This window comes from Trichogramma pretiosum, unplaced genomic scaffold (genome assembly GCF_000599845.2).
Source record: "Trichogramma pretiosum strain Unisexual culture from Peru unplaced genomic scaffold, Tpre_2.0 scaffold33, whole genome shotgun sequence".
In the NCBI taxonomy this organism is placed as follows: domain Eukaryota; kingdom Metazoa; phylum Arthropoda; class Insecta; order Hymenoptera; family Trichogrammatidae; genus Trichogramma; species Trichogramma pretiosum.
Window position 1 is genome coordinate 707,393 of NW_019641610.1, and position 14,308 is coordinate 721,700.

The following is a 14,308-nucleotide window of genomic DNA, read 5'->3' on the forward strand; positions in this document are numbered from 1 at the left end:
AACTCTCAACGGGCACCTCGGATAATTTAAATGAATAATTTTTTATTTCTGCAACTGGCCAAATTAAACAAATATTAATCGTATTATTACTTAGTTGCTACATAGTTTTTTTTAATACAACGGATGTCCAGAATAAAATATTAATTATCTGTTTTATCTAGAATTTTTGGCAAAGGTAAAGTAAAATGGATAAATTTTCTGTCGGTTTTATCAACATCCTGCCAATCCATTTTTTCTTGTTTTGTACTTTCATCTATCCAATAATCTCGTTGGCGTTTATTCAACAAATTTGTCCATGCCTATATTGATTTGCAAGTACGCGAGTAGAAAATGTAATTCAAATTCTATTATTATAATTTAAAAATATATTTGCGTTATTATGATACAATATTACGTACCTTTTCAGAATGGCAAGCCCAATTAAAAATTAATTCGGCTTTGTAGTGGACAGATAATTTTTTCGATTTAGCAAGTTGTTGCACCGCTGATTTCGGATTGCGTCTCACCATTCCATAATAAGCTTTCATCAAGTAGAATCTATGTATTATGTGTATCGATGATCGTAAATAAAATATTTTCAAAATTGAATTCAGGAGACTAAGCATTACCTCGGTAACATAATCTTAGCGATATTTCGTCGCTTATTAAATAATTTAAACTGTTTTTTTATCATATTCAAAATGAAATGTGAATCTTCCTCGATATTCTCATTTAAATGATGAACTGCGAAAAGAAGAAAGTGTTTTTAAAGCGCAGTAAAAGCTTCAAATAACATATTAAAAGTAAGAAAAAAGATTAAACAATCGCTGCGGATTTGTTCTATAAAAAATCTCAATGTACCGTATGAAATGATTAATCCCTCCAATTGTTTCAACGACGTTAATGTGTTTAATATCTTACATTCTTCACCAAAACTTTTGTTTTCCTGTCAAGTAAAAGTACATGGAAAAGCGCTTAATAAGATAAAACTCTACTGACCCTAACTGATTTAAAAACGTTAGCTACATACCCTTCGACTTATCCATAAAGCAGCTGAATCCCAATCTCCGATCCTTATGTACCTGGATAAATATTTTTCATTATTAGATAGTGTACTACTGTGAATTTGAATGAAGATAGTGGTAATATAATTACCATAACCAAGTGCTCGTAAAAAAGCGGTTAGCTGCCTCGGATTTCTCAAGATGAAGTATTTGACGGCTTTCCCGAAGATAAAAATCGTTGAATTCCCGTGAGCGCACTAGGGAAATTCCGGAATCGAGCAAAAAATCCATACACAGAGCATAGTACCAAATTTGTTTTGACAGGTCGTCTGTTGGAATAGCATCTGCGAATAATACGATTATTTCGTCATTCGATTTAGTGATTACCAACGTTCGACATTTTCTATAAGAAAGTAAGGGAAACAAACTCAAATCGTTGATTAACGAAGCCGCTTGACTATATTTCTCATGAGCCAAAGACATTTGTATCAATCCAGGTAGGATTAAAAGTTTCAAGCGACTCGATTTGACAGCGTGAGCCAGTTTTCCGACGGTGAAACCGATGTTAGCGGCACCAACTACATCCCCGCGCAGCAAGCGCAAAAAACTGATGTTCCGGTAAAGTTCGACTATGGCTTTGAGCTCTTGACGCTCGAGATTGTCCTGGCGTTGCCAGCAGAGGTTGATGGCGTTGCTTTCCAAAAGCATACCGATCGATCTTTTCGTTAAAGAGACAATTATTATCAGAGCAAATGAAACAGACATATTGGTGAGAAACGAACTCGTAATGATACTCGTACGCGGTCGACATCATGTTCGCGTAAGAAGTGCACAGTATGAAAAAATCCTGACTCGACTCGAGGGCTGCAATGAGTGCCCAAGTTGAGGCCAATTTCGCGCGTTCTCTCATTCCGTTGAGCTACGATGAAACAATCAATCTGTCAGGTGAACATTTGATTTATGATACATCATGAATTGCGGATTCCAAAAATTACCTTGAAAAATTTAAACATGTGCGCTAAGCAATAAGCGAACTGATCGTTATAATTAGCCGCGTCATCCCTCAAAATGCCAATTTTATGAGATCTCGAGGAGGTGAGCATGAGCTTCAGTTGTTCAAGCATGCACATCGATTTGATTCGAACGACAAACGGACTGGTGGGAAATTTGTAGCCCATTACCTCGAGTGTAGTGTGAAAACACTCCATCGATTCGTAAATCATGCCACTCTCGAAAAAGCATTTACCTCTCAGATTGCTTATCTTGCCCTTCAGGTAAGGGAGTATGAGTAATTCGTCACTGACTGGTGGATGAACCTGTGGTTCGAAAATCAAGCTGACAAATATTCTTTTTGACATTTACGTATAAGGACGAACTCACCGATTTCATGAGCTCGTCCGCCTCATTGAGTAGTTTCGTGGCTTTTGGTACATTTCGTGTCCACATGCATATCTCTACAAATTCGAGTATTGATACGAGCAACAGTTCACTGATTCCTGATTGATATGAGAATTTAAACATATCTTAAGGTGCAATTGGGAATTTTATTTTTCATTACCTATTCCTCTACAATGCTCCAAGACGTGAGTATAGGCTGTTAATAAAATAAGATGACAAGTGCATCTTTGAAAATCAACATTGATGAAATTACACATTTGTGATTTTGCGAGAGGTTTGCTAAAGTAGGACCTCGAGGAAGTATTCGATTCGATGCTCTCGTCACCCGAGCTGCTTTCCTCAATTTCTACTGTAAAATAATCAAAGAATAACATTTTTATATTCACGAGAAAAAAAATTAAGTTGTATAATATCTATAGTTTTAAGAATTGAGATAAATGGTTTTTGAATTATTAAAATTTCATTTTCTTTTTTGTATTTGGTACTTTAATGATTTAGCGCAATAATTAGTAAGACTTTACCGGTTTCTTGGATCGGATCATTATACTCGTCAAAATTTAAAGACACTTTTGAATCAGCTGTTATGTTTAAGTGTATCGGTGTCTTTTTACGTCTCTTTAATCGATCAAGAGCTGTTTCACCGAGGAGACGCTTAAATTGACCTCCACCGCAAGGCTCACAACGATGAGTGTTATGACGTAAATATGTTAATGCTTTACTATGAAACTCGACTTTTTGAGTTTCTGTTAGTAATCTGAAAAATATCACAGGAACAATTTCGGCTCATTTATCAATTCCTTCAATTCAAAAGCCTGTACTTACCTATACGTAGTTTTCCGGAATAAATCCAATTTAAATCTCATCAAGCCACATGAAGCGTGTTTTGGAAGATCAGCTAATTCGTCTATAATTATCCATAAAGATAATGATGAGCATCAATATTCAAATTTCGGCTCCAGAATGAGTTGATTAAACATAATTACCTAAAATAACGATTCCTTTGCAATAACAGTTTGTTGTATCCAAACTATCTTCCGAATCGCGATGATGGTTAAATATTATCGATTTCGTCGGTGTTTGATGGAATTCACCATAAGCGCAACCAATAATTCGAAGCTCGAACAGCTTTAACAATGCTAAATTTTAATTTAAAATCCATCACGTAAAATTTTAAGTTTTTTTTTTTTTAATCTAAATGTATTCTTACATAATCCCAAGTCTCGAGTGGATATTCCAACCATTAATTCTTCTAACATTTTGCGATCGACGACTTCGCCTAAGACGGCAGCGCACTTTAGTAAGACCTGATCCAATGGAGTTAACGAATCGTATAGCTTAATAAGTAAAACTGAAAATCAATCAATAGCTTTGTTTGCGTTGTTTGACTAAAATAACGTCGAGCTACTTACTATCCATACTGCTTTCAATAAATTCAAATTCAGCCTTAAAGAAACTGGTAATCGTGCAGACTGGACGCTCCTCCGGGTCATCAAGCTCCAGATCTTGATCCTTATCTTCATAAATACTGTCCTGTTTGAATAAATAAACGCCATGATACGATAAATCCAGAATCGAATCGAAAATTTTCTTACTCTAAAACTCGTCTGATACATTTCCCAGCCATGAGGTGCTTCGCAATACGAATGTGATGCCCATTTTCCGGCGTCCTGCGTTCTTTTGAAATATTCATTTCGAGCATTAAATTATTAAGCAGTATTCTTGGCACAAATATTGGAGAAATCTTTTTTTTTTGCAAACCTTCGCAACATGTTTTCGGTTGGTTTTACCAATCCAAACTGATGAATTTGTCGATTATTCATAGTTTCTATTTGTATTGCAGAGGATTGTAAAAGAGTTATTAGATAACTCTCTATCCAACCTGGATTGCCTTCACTTCGCTCTTGAATCACTCTTTGACGAGACAACTCATCATTTTTACATCAAATTTAATTAAATGAGCAAACGTTGAATTTCGTACCTCTCAAGCATCACTGATATTGCTACAACGTTCAATAGTTGACAAGCTAATGAAGCGTGGTACCATTTATCAAGACCACTAAGTTCCAATATCTGTAACAACAGGGCAAATACGTACTAAAGCCATGAAATATTATAAATTAAGTGAGAAAAAATAAGAACCTTTGCCATGCGGGGAAGTTTATGGTGCATGAAATATTGTTTAGTTAATTTATTCCCATAAGCCATGACTATGAACAGATTTCGTTGATTCGAAATCATTTGCAAAAGCGAGATCGATTCTTCATCCGACAATTCAGCGTCGTCGATGAAAACTACCGATGGTTTATGAAAACATTTCAGTGTCAAAAGACGCATGAGCCTTTTTATTTCGTTTTTGCGCTCTTTTTCAACCTCGTTCTCACTCTTTGATTTAACTTGGTCTAGGTAGTCATTAGAGGGAGAAAAATCAACGTCAAATATTTGATTCAAAAAATGCAGCCGGCTATGTTCTTCCTTCAAAAATTTGGAAGCAATCTTCCTTTTGCGCACTTGAATTTTAGTGTCTTCTTTAATTTTGAGAGGTGCAAAAAAAAGTAATCTTATAAGGACATAGAACATCTGCAAGTGACGAGTTTGATTGAATTAATTGCTATGTGTAAATTTTTAATTGTTAATTTTAATCATGGAAAGGTGAACAAACTTTGAAATCATAAGGTTCCATTGAAATAAAATTCGTGATAATATTATCAGGAACCATGTGATTCATTTCTTCAAGTAATCTTGTTTTACCTATTCGAGGTGTACCTCTGTTGCAGGAAAAGAATTTTTTTTTTCAATAATTTTTCACTAAAAGGTTATTTTAATAATGACAACCTCAGAAGAAGAATATTGCGGTCTTTATCGATATTGTCGCTGTTGGACTTTTTCAACATATGCTCCAAACTTTCGCGGAAAATCCTCAGCTCTTTATCGCGTCCCAGAATGGGATAATGATTTAGCTGAAATGTTTGAGAGGAACTGAAAGCAAATATTACGATACAGAGAAAGATTCGATTTCTATTACCTGGACAATTCATTAAATTCATAAATTGAGCCAACATTCGTGATTCCTTTCAAGTATTTTGGCTCTTGGAGAACGAAGTGCTTAGCTTCGAGATGCGACAATAAAAAGCAGTCCCTGTCACACACTACCTGTATATAATCGATGCGCGAACGATCAAACTCACTCATATAGAAAATATTTCGGAAAATAAGTTACTTTGTCGACGTAAGCGCACATGAGACGCGCCGCCTTATTCACAGCCATCCCTATGACGGTGTACTCGCGTCGCAAGACATGACCCACGACACCGCAGTAGCCCATGCCGGTCGTCACGGCGATCGATACCGATTTCAGGAGCGCGAATCGCAGCAGGCCTCGTCGAAGAAGCGAGGCACAGCGCAGGCCGATTTGGCACTCTAGCTCGTGTTTGTCGCCGCGCAGGCCGAAAATGCACAGGAAAATGAGATCCTTGTCGAAGAGGGAGGTTTTGTTGACGCAGCCTTGCATCTCCGTGACGACGCTGCAAACGAACTGATAGGTGGCGTCGACGAGCTTGATGAGAGTCTTGCGATTCGTCGCCACTGTCACGACGTTCACGAACACTATGACGACTTGGCGGATCTCCGTGAGGTATTCCAAGGGCTCGTCCTCGTACACGGACTTCTTAACCGGTCGTAGGATGTAACTTCGCAGGTCGTTCGCCCTTTTCATTTTGACCATTTTCACGACCTTCGGGCGCACTTGGAACGACTCGTTAACTTAGCCGAGGGCTGCAGGTAATCTTAAAAAAAACTTACGACTGTAATCGACGGAATCGTTGGTTATTTGGTTGCTGAAATAGAGCTCGCGATGAAACTTGTCGAGCTCGGAGCGATCGTCGCTGAATACCGATCCTTGGGAGCTGGAGGACGAGCTCGATACCTGCTCTTTCGTTTCGATTTCTTTGGTGTTGTCCCACATGGCCGACAAGGAGATGATGAGATAATGCGGTCCCTCGGGTAGGATTTCGTAGATGTACTCGTTCTCGTTTATCCACTGCCACGTGCTCGGCGACACGAGAATGTCTCCGCCTCTTCGCGAGCGAAATGCAATTACATAAGCGGGAACTTTTCGTGCGCGCGCGCGATTTTACTCACCGACACAGGCTCTCGGCGTTCTTGGCTTCCCAGACGGGAGTGCCGGTAATGATGTAGTACGTCGAGCTCTCCAGCGAGCCTATCGACGTGAAGTACGTCTTGCCCGAAGCTATTGCCAATTTAACTGAGAGAATAACAACGGATTGAAGCAAAAACCAAGTGCTCGAAGCGGGATTAGGAGTTAAAAAATGGACCTTTGAGAACGATGCCGATCTCGGTCTCGTACGTGCCAAAGTGCTTCTGTATGACGCAGGCGGTTCTGATGGCCTCGGAGGCGCAGTCGCGCATCACTTGCCCGTCCTCGAGCTTCCACATGACGATGAGAGCGTCCCCGGAAAATTTCAGCACGTCGCCGCCGTGGAACAGTATTTCTTGGACCATCGAGCCCATGTACGTGTTGAGAGTTTCCGTCAATCGAGACGGGCCGCCGCGCACCAGTTTCGTATACTTGTCCGTCATTTCGGTGAAACCTGCGACGACCAATTAACACTTGCGTTGCAGTCGGTCGATTCGACGCTCGCAAAAATCTCGCTCACCCGATATGTCGCACAACATCAAGGTCGTTTGGTAACCCCTCGTTTTGAAATCATCGTAGTGGTCTAATATCTCGTCGGGACACATCGAGGCAAATATTTTTGTTTGATTTTCAAGACGCAGTGATTCACTGCGTGCCCGAGAGGCTCGTCCATCTGAACAATATTTATTAGAGGTATTTTTTGCCAACAGCAAGCGCCACTTGATGCACATCACTCACCGACATCATTTTTCAAATGTACGTGCTTGGGTTGCTTCGAAGATTTTTTCTCATCGCGACGTGGCATTTTCCACCCTTGATTACTGAAAATAAGCAATTTTAACAGTGTCCGTTGGTGGACCACATTTCTTAAAATGTCAACATTCCCTTTGATTGTGTGTTATTCAGCCAACCGTTACGATGGATCAAGAAATGAATCTTGTTACTCTCACTTCTATACGAAAGATTGAAAATAGGAAAACAACGCAGGCGCGCCTGCGCTATTAGTCTGTACTCTGTAGCAGACAACTAATCAGCATTTTCATATACACGGTTCCCCCGTGTGGCAGACGACGCTGCCACCGTATCTTACAGCAACCTCTTCCAGTACTAGCTTAAGTCAGTTTGTAAATTGTTTTGCACATGTTGGCGTCCAGGTCTCGTAATCATCATGATAAAATTTTATAATCCTTTTGCGATGAATGCAGCCCAGCAACCAACTCCTCCAAAATCTTCGGAAACAGATGTGCCGGAAAAGAAGCGCGTACCTGTCTTCATGCAAGACGAACAATGGGACAATTTGGCATTGTACTTTATTGGGAATCAACAAAAATATCGCGAAAACATCATTATTCCCAACGCATGGGGTCGTGGCGATATCAAATCAAATGAGGACAAAACTATGGAATGGGTTATGGAAAGTTGTGGTTTTAAGAGTATAATGAGCTGTGTTGTAGGTACGAATCGAGCAATTAGATGCCAACAAGTTTTTCCATACATTTATATTCATTTTGAATATTCAATTTTATTCTTCAGGTTATGGATTGGGATTTGCAATTGGACTATTTACTACTAGTGTACAACCAAATGTTGCAGTTGTTGAAAAACAACAAACAGCCAGAGAAGTTTTCAAAGACATGAAAAAGACTACTTTGTCTTATGCCAAAAATTTTGCTCTTATTGGTTTTCTCTTCTCAGGTGTTGAATGTACAATAGAATCTGTGAGTGAATTTGTATTACATCATCAAATTACTTTTACTTGCAAAATGATAAACATCAATGTTATGATGAATTCATTTCACTGTTTTAGTATCGAGGAAAAAGTGATTGGAAAAATGGCACTTATGCAGGAGCATTATCAGGAGGCATTATAGGGCTGAGAGGTAATTCATAAATATTTTACTACTGCTGAAATTTTTGTGAAATATCAAAAACAAATCTTTTTTTTAGCGGGTGTTAAAGCTGGCATTATAGGGGCATGTGGTTTTGCAGCCTTTTCAACTGCAATAGATTATTACATGCACTCAGACTGAAACAATTATTGTTAGTTAATGTGTAAATATATATTTTAGTATGAACTTGTTATTGTATCAATAAGTATTGTTGAAAATAACATGAATGTGGATAATGTTACATGAATAATGAATTATCAAAATAATTTATTATGATAGAGCAGTTGACTAAGAACTACAGAAATTTTTCTAAGCCTATAAACAATAAATATTCAATGACGCAGAAAATTCCAATATAGATCACATGTAAATTAATAATTGTCATTGTTTTTATGTCTGAATATGAAGATGTAAGATGACTTACATAATAATTACTTTAAAAAAATCATATTTAGAAATAAAAGCTTCAAATGACTGTAATGTTTATATGTACAAAACTTCTGAAAATAAAAACAATCTAACCAAATTCTAAGACAAAAATGAACTTGGTTGTACTAAAGCATGGAATCTAACCATAACAATATCCATTTTACTCACAATTAGACTGATTTGAACTATTAAATTTCTTGGTAATAACGAAAAAACAAAATTAATTACCTGTAAAAAAATTCAAATTGAAGACTTATCCTATTCTCATCAATTTATAATGAAGCCTTTTAGATTGATTTAATATGAAAATGTGTCATGATTTTCATTTAAATATTTTTCACGTGAAAAAGAAGGCGTTCATTTAGACTGTAGTTGTTTACGATAAAGATTTCATTATGCAACAAACGCTACTTTCAGCTCTGAATATAATTCCTGTGGTGTTGAAATGGTAAATTAAATTCGTTTGATAACATGTAAGTATGTAGGTGTGTGTTCAATACAGCTTCTTACAATATAAATTCTGATAAAAAATATATATTTTTTTAGGGAAATTTACTCACTGGTAGCTCTTTACTTTTCTAAATAGAGGTTGTTAAATGTTTAAACAAGTTACTGTGATGATTAATAATAAAAATTTATTGTTAAATTACGTATTAAAAAATTACTTTTACAAAATTTAAGTCTGTATATGTCGTTTGAGTTTGGATTAGTCTTACCAAAGTGTATATATTAATATTCATATATTGGTATGTTATAAATAATGTATAAAATTTTAATCAGACCTATACTTATCACTATGTTATAAATTCCAAAAAAAATTAATGAATTCATCTTTGGGATAGTCTATCCATACTATGACACTGATAAAATAAATTGTCTGACAACTTTCACATGATGTTGTACCAAGCAATTTCGGAAAATATATTTAGCATGTGCTAGACACGTTCGTAACTATGTATTTCCTCGTCAAACTCATAAAACTTAAATTTTAAAATTACAATTTAAAGGTTCAATTGTAAAAAAAATTTACATTACACATACTTAGAAGTACATGGATTGTTCAGATCATTTCTTATATACCCTGAAGTCTAATTGTCGTTTTGAAGTCTAAATCTATTAGAAATAATTATTTTAAAAGTATGGAAATGCAATTGTTTTTTACTTTTACATGAATACTGTTAAAATATTCATAAATGGCAAAGCCTTATTGGTATAAAAATATTTTAATGATCAATTAAATATCTTGTTTATAAAAAATGAGTGCAAGGCACTTCTTAAGTTTTGTTGTTCGTTGTTGCAGTAAGTAATTAGTGGCTTGCATGAGGCTTATGAATAGTTATTCCATTGCTTGTCATGTATTAAACCAATAAACCATATACTAGAAAAAATAAAAATACTGATTCAAAAAGTATGTAGCACATGCTTGATCATTAATGCATGTTAAATTTTTTCAACTGCACTTCATTGGAATAAACTTTAATAATAAAGGATGACTATCTTTGTACCACATTTGTTCTTATTGCTGTTTTTGCTGCATCTGAGCTTGCATATGAGCCAGCATTTCTTGCATTCTTCGTAACTCTGCTTCTTTCTCTTGCAATATACGATCTTTTTCAGAAATATTATTCTTATCGCTGTCAACAATACTGAAAAATAAACATAATTCTGGTTAAAAAACACAATCATTCCAGTTTCATAATTACAAACGTCATGAAATTTATTTACGTTTGACGCCGAGGTGGAACTGGAGCTCCTTTCGCTAATCTTTCACTTCGATAGTTTTCATAATGTACATCTTGGGTGACTTCTTGCAAATCTTGCATGTGGGTACTGGAATAATATAAATGTTACATATGATTAATCATCTTCAGTAGAAAATTAACACAATTCTAGAGACAGAACTTACATTAACATGGTTCTGAGCTTAATAAAATCGCAATGATCAGGATTTTCTACCTCAACAACACCCCAAGGATACAGTCTTCCACGAACTTTACGGCCTTTAACTTCTAATAAGGTAGTTGAACCACAAACAGCAAAAGGTATCGCTTGCTTAAGCTGTTTTACTTGCACTTTATATTCTTCATCTTCATCGCTATCACAATCTGGTAAGGCATAAGTTTTAATACCATTTTCTTCTATCTCTTCCATTACACGTTTTTTAAGACGGAGCATTTCTTTTTTTGTTAGAACATCAGCTTTGGCAATAACAGGTACAATATTTACTTTGCCATGCAGTTGTTTCATAAATTCAATGTCCAAAGGTTTTAGTCTTTCAGAACCAATAAGTAAATTAATATTAATTACAAGTGATAAAAGATAGAATTAAATATTTTTTCTTACCCATGACCAAATGGAGAAATGAAGTAAAAACAACAATGTATCCTGTTGTCCACAATATTTCTTCTGTTTAATCCACTTTCATCGCGTAAGAATCTTTCAAATTGATCATCAATGTATTGAATGATGGCTCTAAAACTGTCTGAATTATCTATAGCATCGCCAAATCCAGGAGTGTCAACCACAGTTAAACGAAGTTTGACACCTCTTTCTTCAATTTCAACAGTTGATGCATCAAGTTTCACAACTTGGTTTGTTTTTTCTATAAGACATTTAAGCAATGAAATGTATAAATGCATCATTAAAAATTGCATTTTATTATAAATTGTAATATTTAAATCAAATTAAATCATTTGAGACACAAATTTATCAAATAATTTAAATATTATTTGGTGATTAAACTTGACATGCCTTTTTAAAATTAAAGTGTAAATCTAAACATTGATATTAGATTAAGAACAAATTTCCACTCCAGAAAAAAACTAGGCTATTTCAAAATTCTGTATAAACAAGTTTTTTTTATGAATATTCAAAAAATGTTTTTATATATTAAATTTCCTTTCTATTACACGAAGAAGAATAGGATGTTTCATAATTCAAGCAAAATTTGAAATATTTACTCCATGCCAGCAGGAAATACCCTAGTTCATAACTCAAGTGTTACAATGTGCTTCTACAAATATACAAATAAATCAATTAATACCAATAAAGAATACAAATTTGACTAATAAAATAATAAATAAATAGTGACAACATATATCTACATTGCACAATAAACCATGGTGATTTGAAGAACAAAAAAAAGTTGTGTGTACAATACTTTTGAATATAAACATGTGATATTTTTCAAAAAGGCATATTTTGTTTGTACTTACTACAAAGTTCAACGATTGCTTTTGTTTAAATAGAATAATAATGATTATTAGTCATTGTTTTTATGAATTCGACAATATTATTAAAAGTTGCATTTACCTGTAGCATTTGGTACAACTCTTTCTGGATATAAATCAGTAAGAAATAGGCTATTAACTAATGTAGACTTGCCAAGACCAGATTCACCGACCACCATCAGTGTGAATTCAAATCCTTTTTTTACTGATTTGCGATGTACCTGATTAGGTAGATTGGCAAAACCCACATACCCAGGAGTATCATTCCCTGAAAACTAAAATATAAAAATGATTAACTAAACTTGAGCTTTATTTTAGAAGAAGAACAATGCATGAATCTACATTGTATCGATTAACTTTTGTTTTGAAAATAGACACCATGTTGAATGTTTCATTTAGCTTGGTAAGTAGTACAATTGATATACTCTGTATAACTGTAATGTAAATTCTAGTGACAAATGTCATTTAAAATGTATGTGATACTACAATAGAGCCCTCAGATAGGAAGAAATGTAGAATAAAAGTCGTAATAATTATCAAATAAAAAAAAAATAATAATAAACACCTGATGTAATACGATTCAATGTTTTTTTTGTCTTGAAATAATATTGTGGAATGATAACACAAAAGGCAAATTCATGATTAATTGTTACGTTAGATCCGCTACCATAGCGCGTGGGCGTTGGACAAATAATGAATCATTTATATGAATTTCAAGTAAAATAATAATTTTGACGTAGGGTATAATATCGAAAAAGACTAACATTTGTTAGAGATAACTCTATATAACATGAGAAAGTTAACGAAAATCCCTTTCGACTAAATGGGCAGGTTTAACGGACGAGCAAGTTGTATAAAAATGTATCCGCAAGTAAAGAAGTCGATGAGTAACACTTGAACGAATGGAGATGACAAAGAGAAAAAAAATCAAGAACCGTTAAAGAACCAAGAAATATTTTAAGGTCGCTCTCTGAATCGTAAAATAAATACTCAAGTACAGAGCGTAAATAGAGCTTCAAGCTATTAATGCCTGTTTCGCTAATAACAAAATGCTTGATCTGGTACGGTATAAAAGGTAAAAAGAATATCACTTACCGTTTTGCAACTATCGCTCGACATCCTTTTATTATCACCCATTCGAACGTAAAGCGACTCGGCTCAATGAAGTCTATTATGACGTATTGTCAATGTAAACGAGTGCGTCGTGTTTATATCACTGTCTAATTAGTCAACGAAGGTTATCCGTCCGGCAGCTAGAGTCTAGCGTCTTTAATTCTCGCACTACTAATGTGAGGCGCACTAGAAAGCTACGAATCTCGCTTATCGCAGAGACGAGATTTTAATGTATTTTGAAATAAAATACGAATTGATAGCTCGTCCAAAGAGCAACGGAAGCACGGGCTCTTCTCCAGCTGCTGCTTTAAACTACTGCTGCTGATGCTTATTGCTGAGTCGGCAACGTCCGATTGCGATATCGAATACTCATGTATGTACGCGACTTGCGTACGGAAATGCCAAAGCACGTCTCATGCACGTTGTATGGAATGGAAGTATATTCAAGAAATCGCGAACTCAATGTGTAATACGTATATAAGTATACAAACGCACAGCGCGTAAGCTTATGCTTGATGTGTATGCGTACAGATGGCCGCGTTTTTTTCTTTTTTGGTTGAGGCGTGCTTGTATGTATCTCACGCGAGTCGCTATGCGTGCCGTGCGAGGCGCGATGATAATGGCGTGGGAGAGGCTGTAAAGCCGCGTGCGATACGTGCACGTCTCGTTTCAATTTAATTCTGCATCGTCTTACAATGTAGCGTAGAAGGGCTTGCCCCTGTCTGAAACTAAAAAGCAGTAACAACAATGGTATACAGGCCGGCAAAGACGAAGCCCATACTTCGCTGTATGTACATTTTAAGCTGGCGCAGGATTAAACGGAAACGAGTGCCTGTGTATGTAATGTATGTACATAGCCGACAACGTGCAAGCACAGAACATGTAATGTATGTGTGTATAGCATGACATGGGGTCGTTTGAGGCGTGGTCCCGACTCCTAAACCCCTTGCGTCTTGCGTAAACTCGGCTAGTTTTCGCGTGATCAATTTTTTCTTTCCTTTTTTTACTTTCGATTCACAGATTGGCGATCGATACGAGTGCTTTGCATTCGACGTTTTTGTAAGACTTCCAAGGGACTTCCCATCCAACTTTTGACAAATTTAAGCTCAAATC

The 14,308-nt window shown here is 35.8% G+C and overlaps 3 protein-coding genes across 3 annotated transcripts; 1 reads left to right on the forward strand and 2 right to left on the reverse strand.

Moving 5' to 3' along the window:
- Window positions 1-155: 155 nt before the first annotated feature.
- LOC106648695 (adenylate cyclase type 10-like) lies at window positions 156-7,380 on the reverse strand (the record flags this gene model as incomplete). The annotated part of the gene is made up of 29 exons (XM_014365772.2): window positions 7,273-7,380; window positions 7,055-7,207; window positions 6,713-6,988; window positions 6,519-6,642; window positions 6,180-6,454; window positions 5,599-6,122; window positions 5,404-5,531; window positions 5,214-5,357; window positions 5,041-5,146; window positions 4,521-4,958; window positions 4,360-4,451; window positions 4,140-4,292; window positions 3,974-4,055; window positions 3,791-3,911; window positions 3,589-3,729; window positions 3,365-3,517; window positions 3,204-3,285; window positions 2,903-3,135; window positions 2,542-2,730; window positions 2,364-2,479; window positions 1,979-2,299; window positions 1,766-1,902; window positions 1,412-1,701; window positions 1,135-1,327; window positions 1,010-1,061; window positions 841-925; window positions 609-723; window positions 399-537; window positions 156-299 (listed from the first exon to the last, which is right to left on the reverse strand). Coding segments are annotated over exons 1-29 (5,073 nt in total), but the record flags the coding sequence as incomplete, so codon positions are not given.
- A 218-nt stretch (window positions 7,381-7,598) lies between these two features.
- On the forward strand, window positions 7,599-8,967 carry LOC106648933 (mitochondrial import inner membrane translocase subunit Tim22-like). Its single transcript, XM_014366109.2, has 4 exons — window positions 7,599-7,988; window positions 8,068-8,252; window positions 8,342-8,414; window positions 8,482-8,967. Exons 1-4 carry the CDS (start codon window positions 7,703-7,705, stop codon window positions 8,562-8,564), a joined length of 627 nt encoding a protein of 208 aa, XP_014221595.1. The 5' UTR covers window positions 7,599-7,702; the 3' UTR covers window positions 8,565-8,967.
- A 1,069-nt stretch (window positions 8,968-10,036) lies between these two features.
- LOC106648932 (septin-1) lies at window positions 10,037-14,002 on the reverse strand. The gene is made up of 6 exons (XM_014366107.2): window positions 13,178-14,002; window positions 12,165-12,357; window positions 11,196-11,454; window positions 10,759-11,124; window positions 10,578-10,682; window positions 10,037-10,498 (listed from the first exon to the last, which is right to left on the reverse strand). The coding sequence occupies exons 1-6, from the start codon at window positions 13,217-13,219 to the stop codon at window positions 10,369-10,371; spliced, it is 1,095 nt and encodes a 364-aa protein (XP_014221593.1). The 5' UTR covers window positions 13,220-14,002; the 3' UTR covers window positions 10,037-10,368.
- Between the last annotated feature and the right edge of the window lie 306 nt (window positions 14,003-14,308).

Bases quoted from the DNA above. Each gene is read 5' to 3' on its own strand.
- LOC106648932 (XM_014366107.2), bottom strand. From the start codon at position 13,219: ATGGGTGATAATAAAAGGATGTCGAGCGATAGTTGCAAAACG. The intron at 11,455-12,164 runs GTAAATGCAACT...AATGTCTTATAG, and splicing joins AGTTGTACCAAATGCTACAG to AAAAAACAAACCAAGTTGTG. The intron at 10,683-10,758 runs GTAAGTTCTGTC...ATATTATTCCAG, and splicing joins AAGCTCAGAACCATGTTAAT to TACCCACATGCAAGATTTGC.
- LOC106648933 (XM_014366109.2), top strand. From the start codon at position 7,703: ATGATAAAATTTTATAATCCTTTTGCGATGAATGCAGCCCAGCAACCA. The intron at 7,989-8,067 runs GTACGAATCGAG...TTTATTCTTCAG, and splicing joins TATAATGAGCTGTGTTGTAG to GTTATGGATTGGGATTTGCA. The intron at 8,253-8,341 runs GTGAGTGAATTT...TCACTGTTTTAG, and splicing joins TTGAATGTACAATAGAATCT to TATCGAGGAAAAAGTGATTG.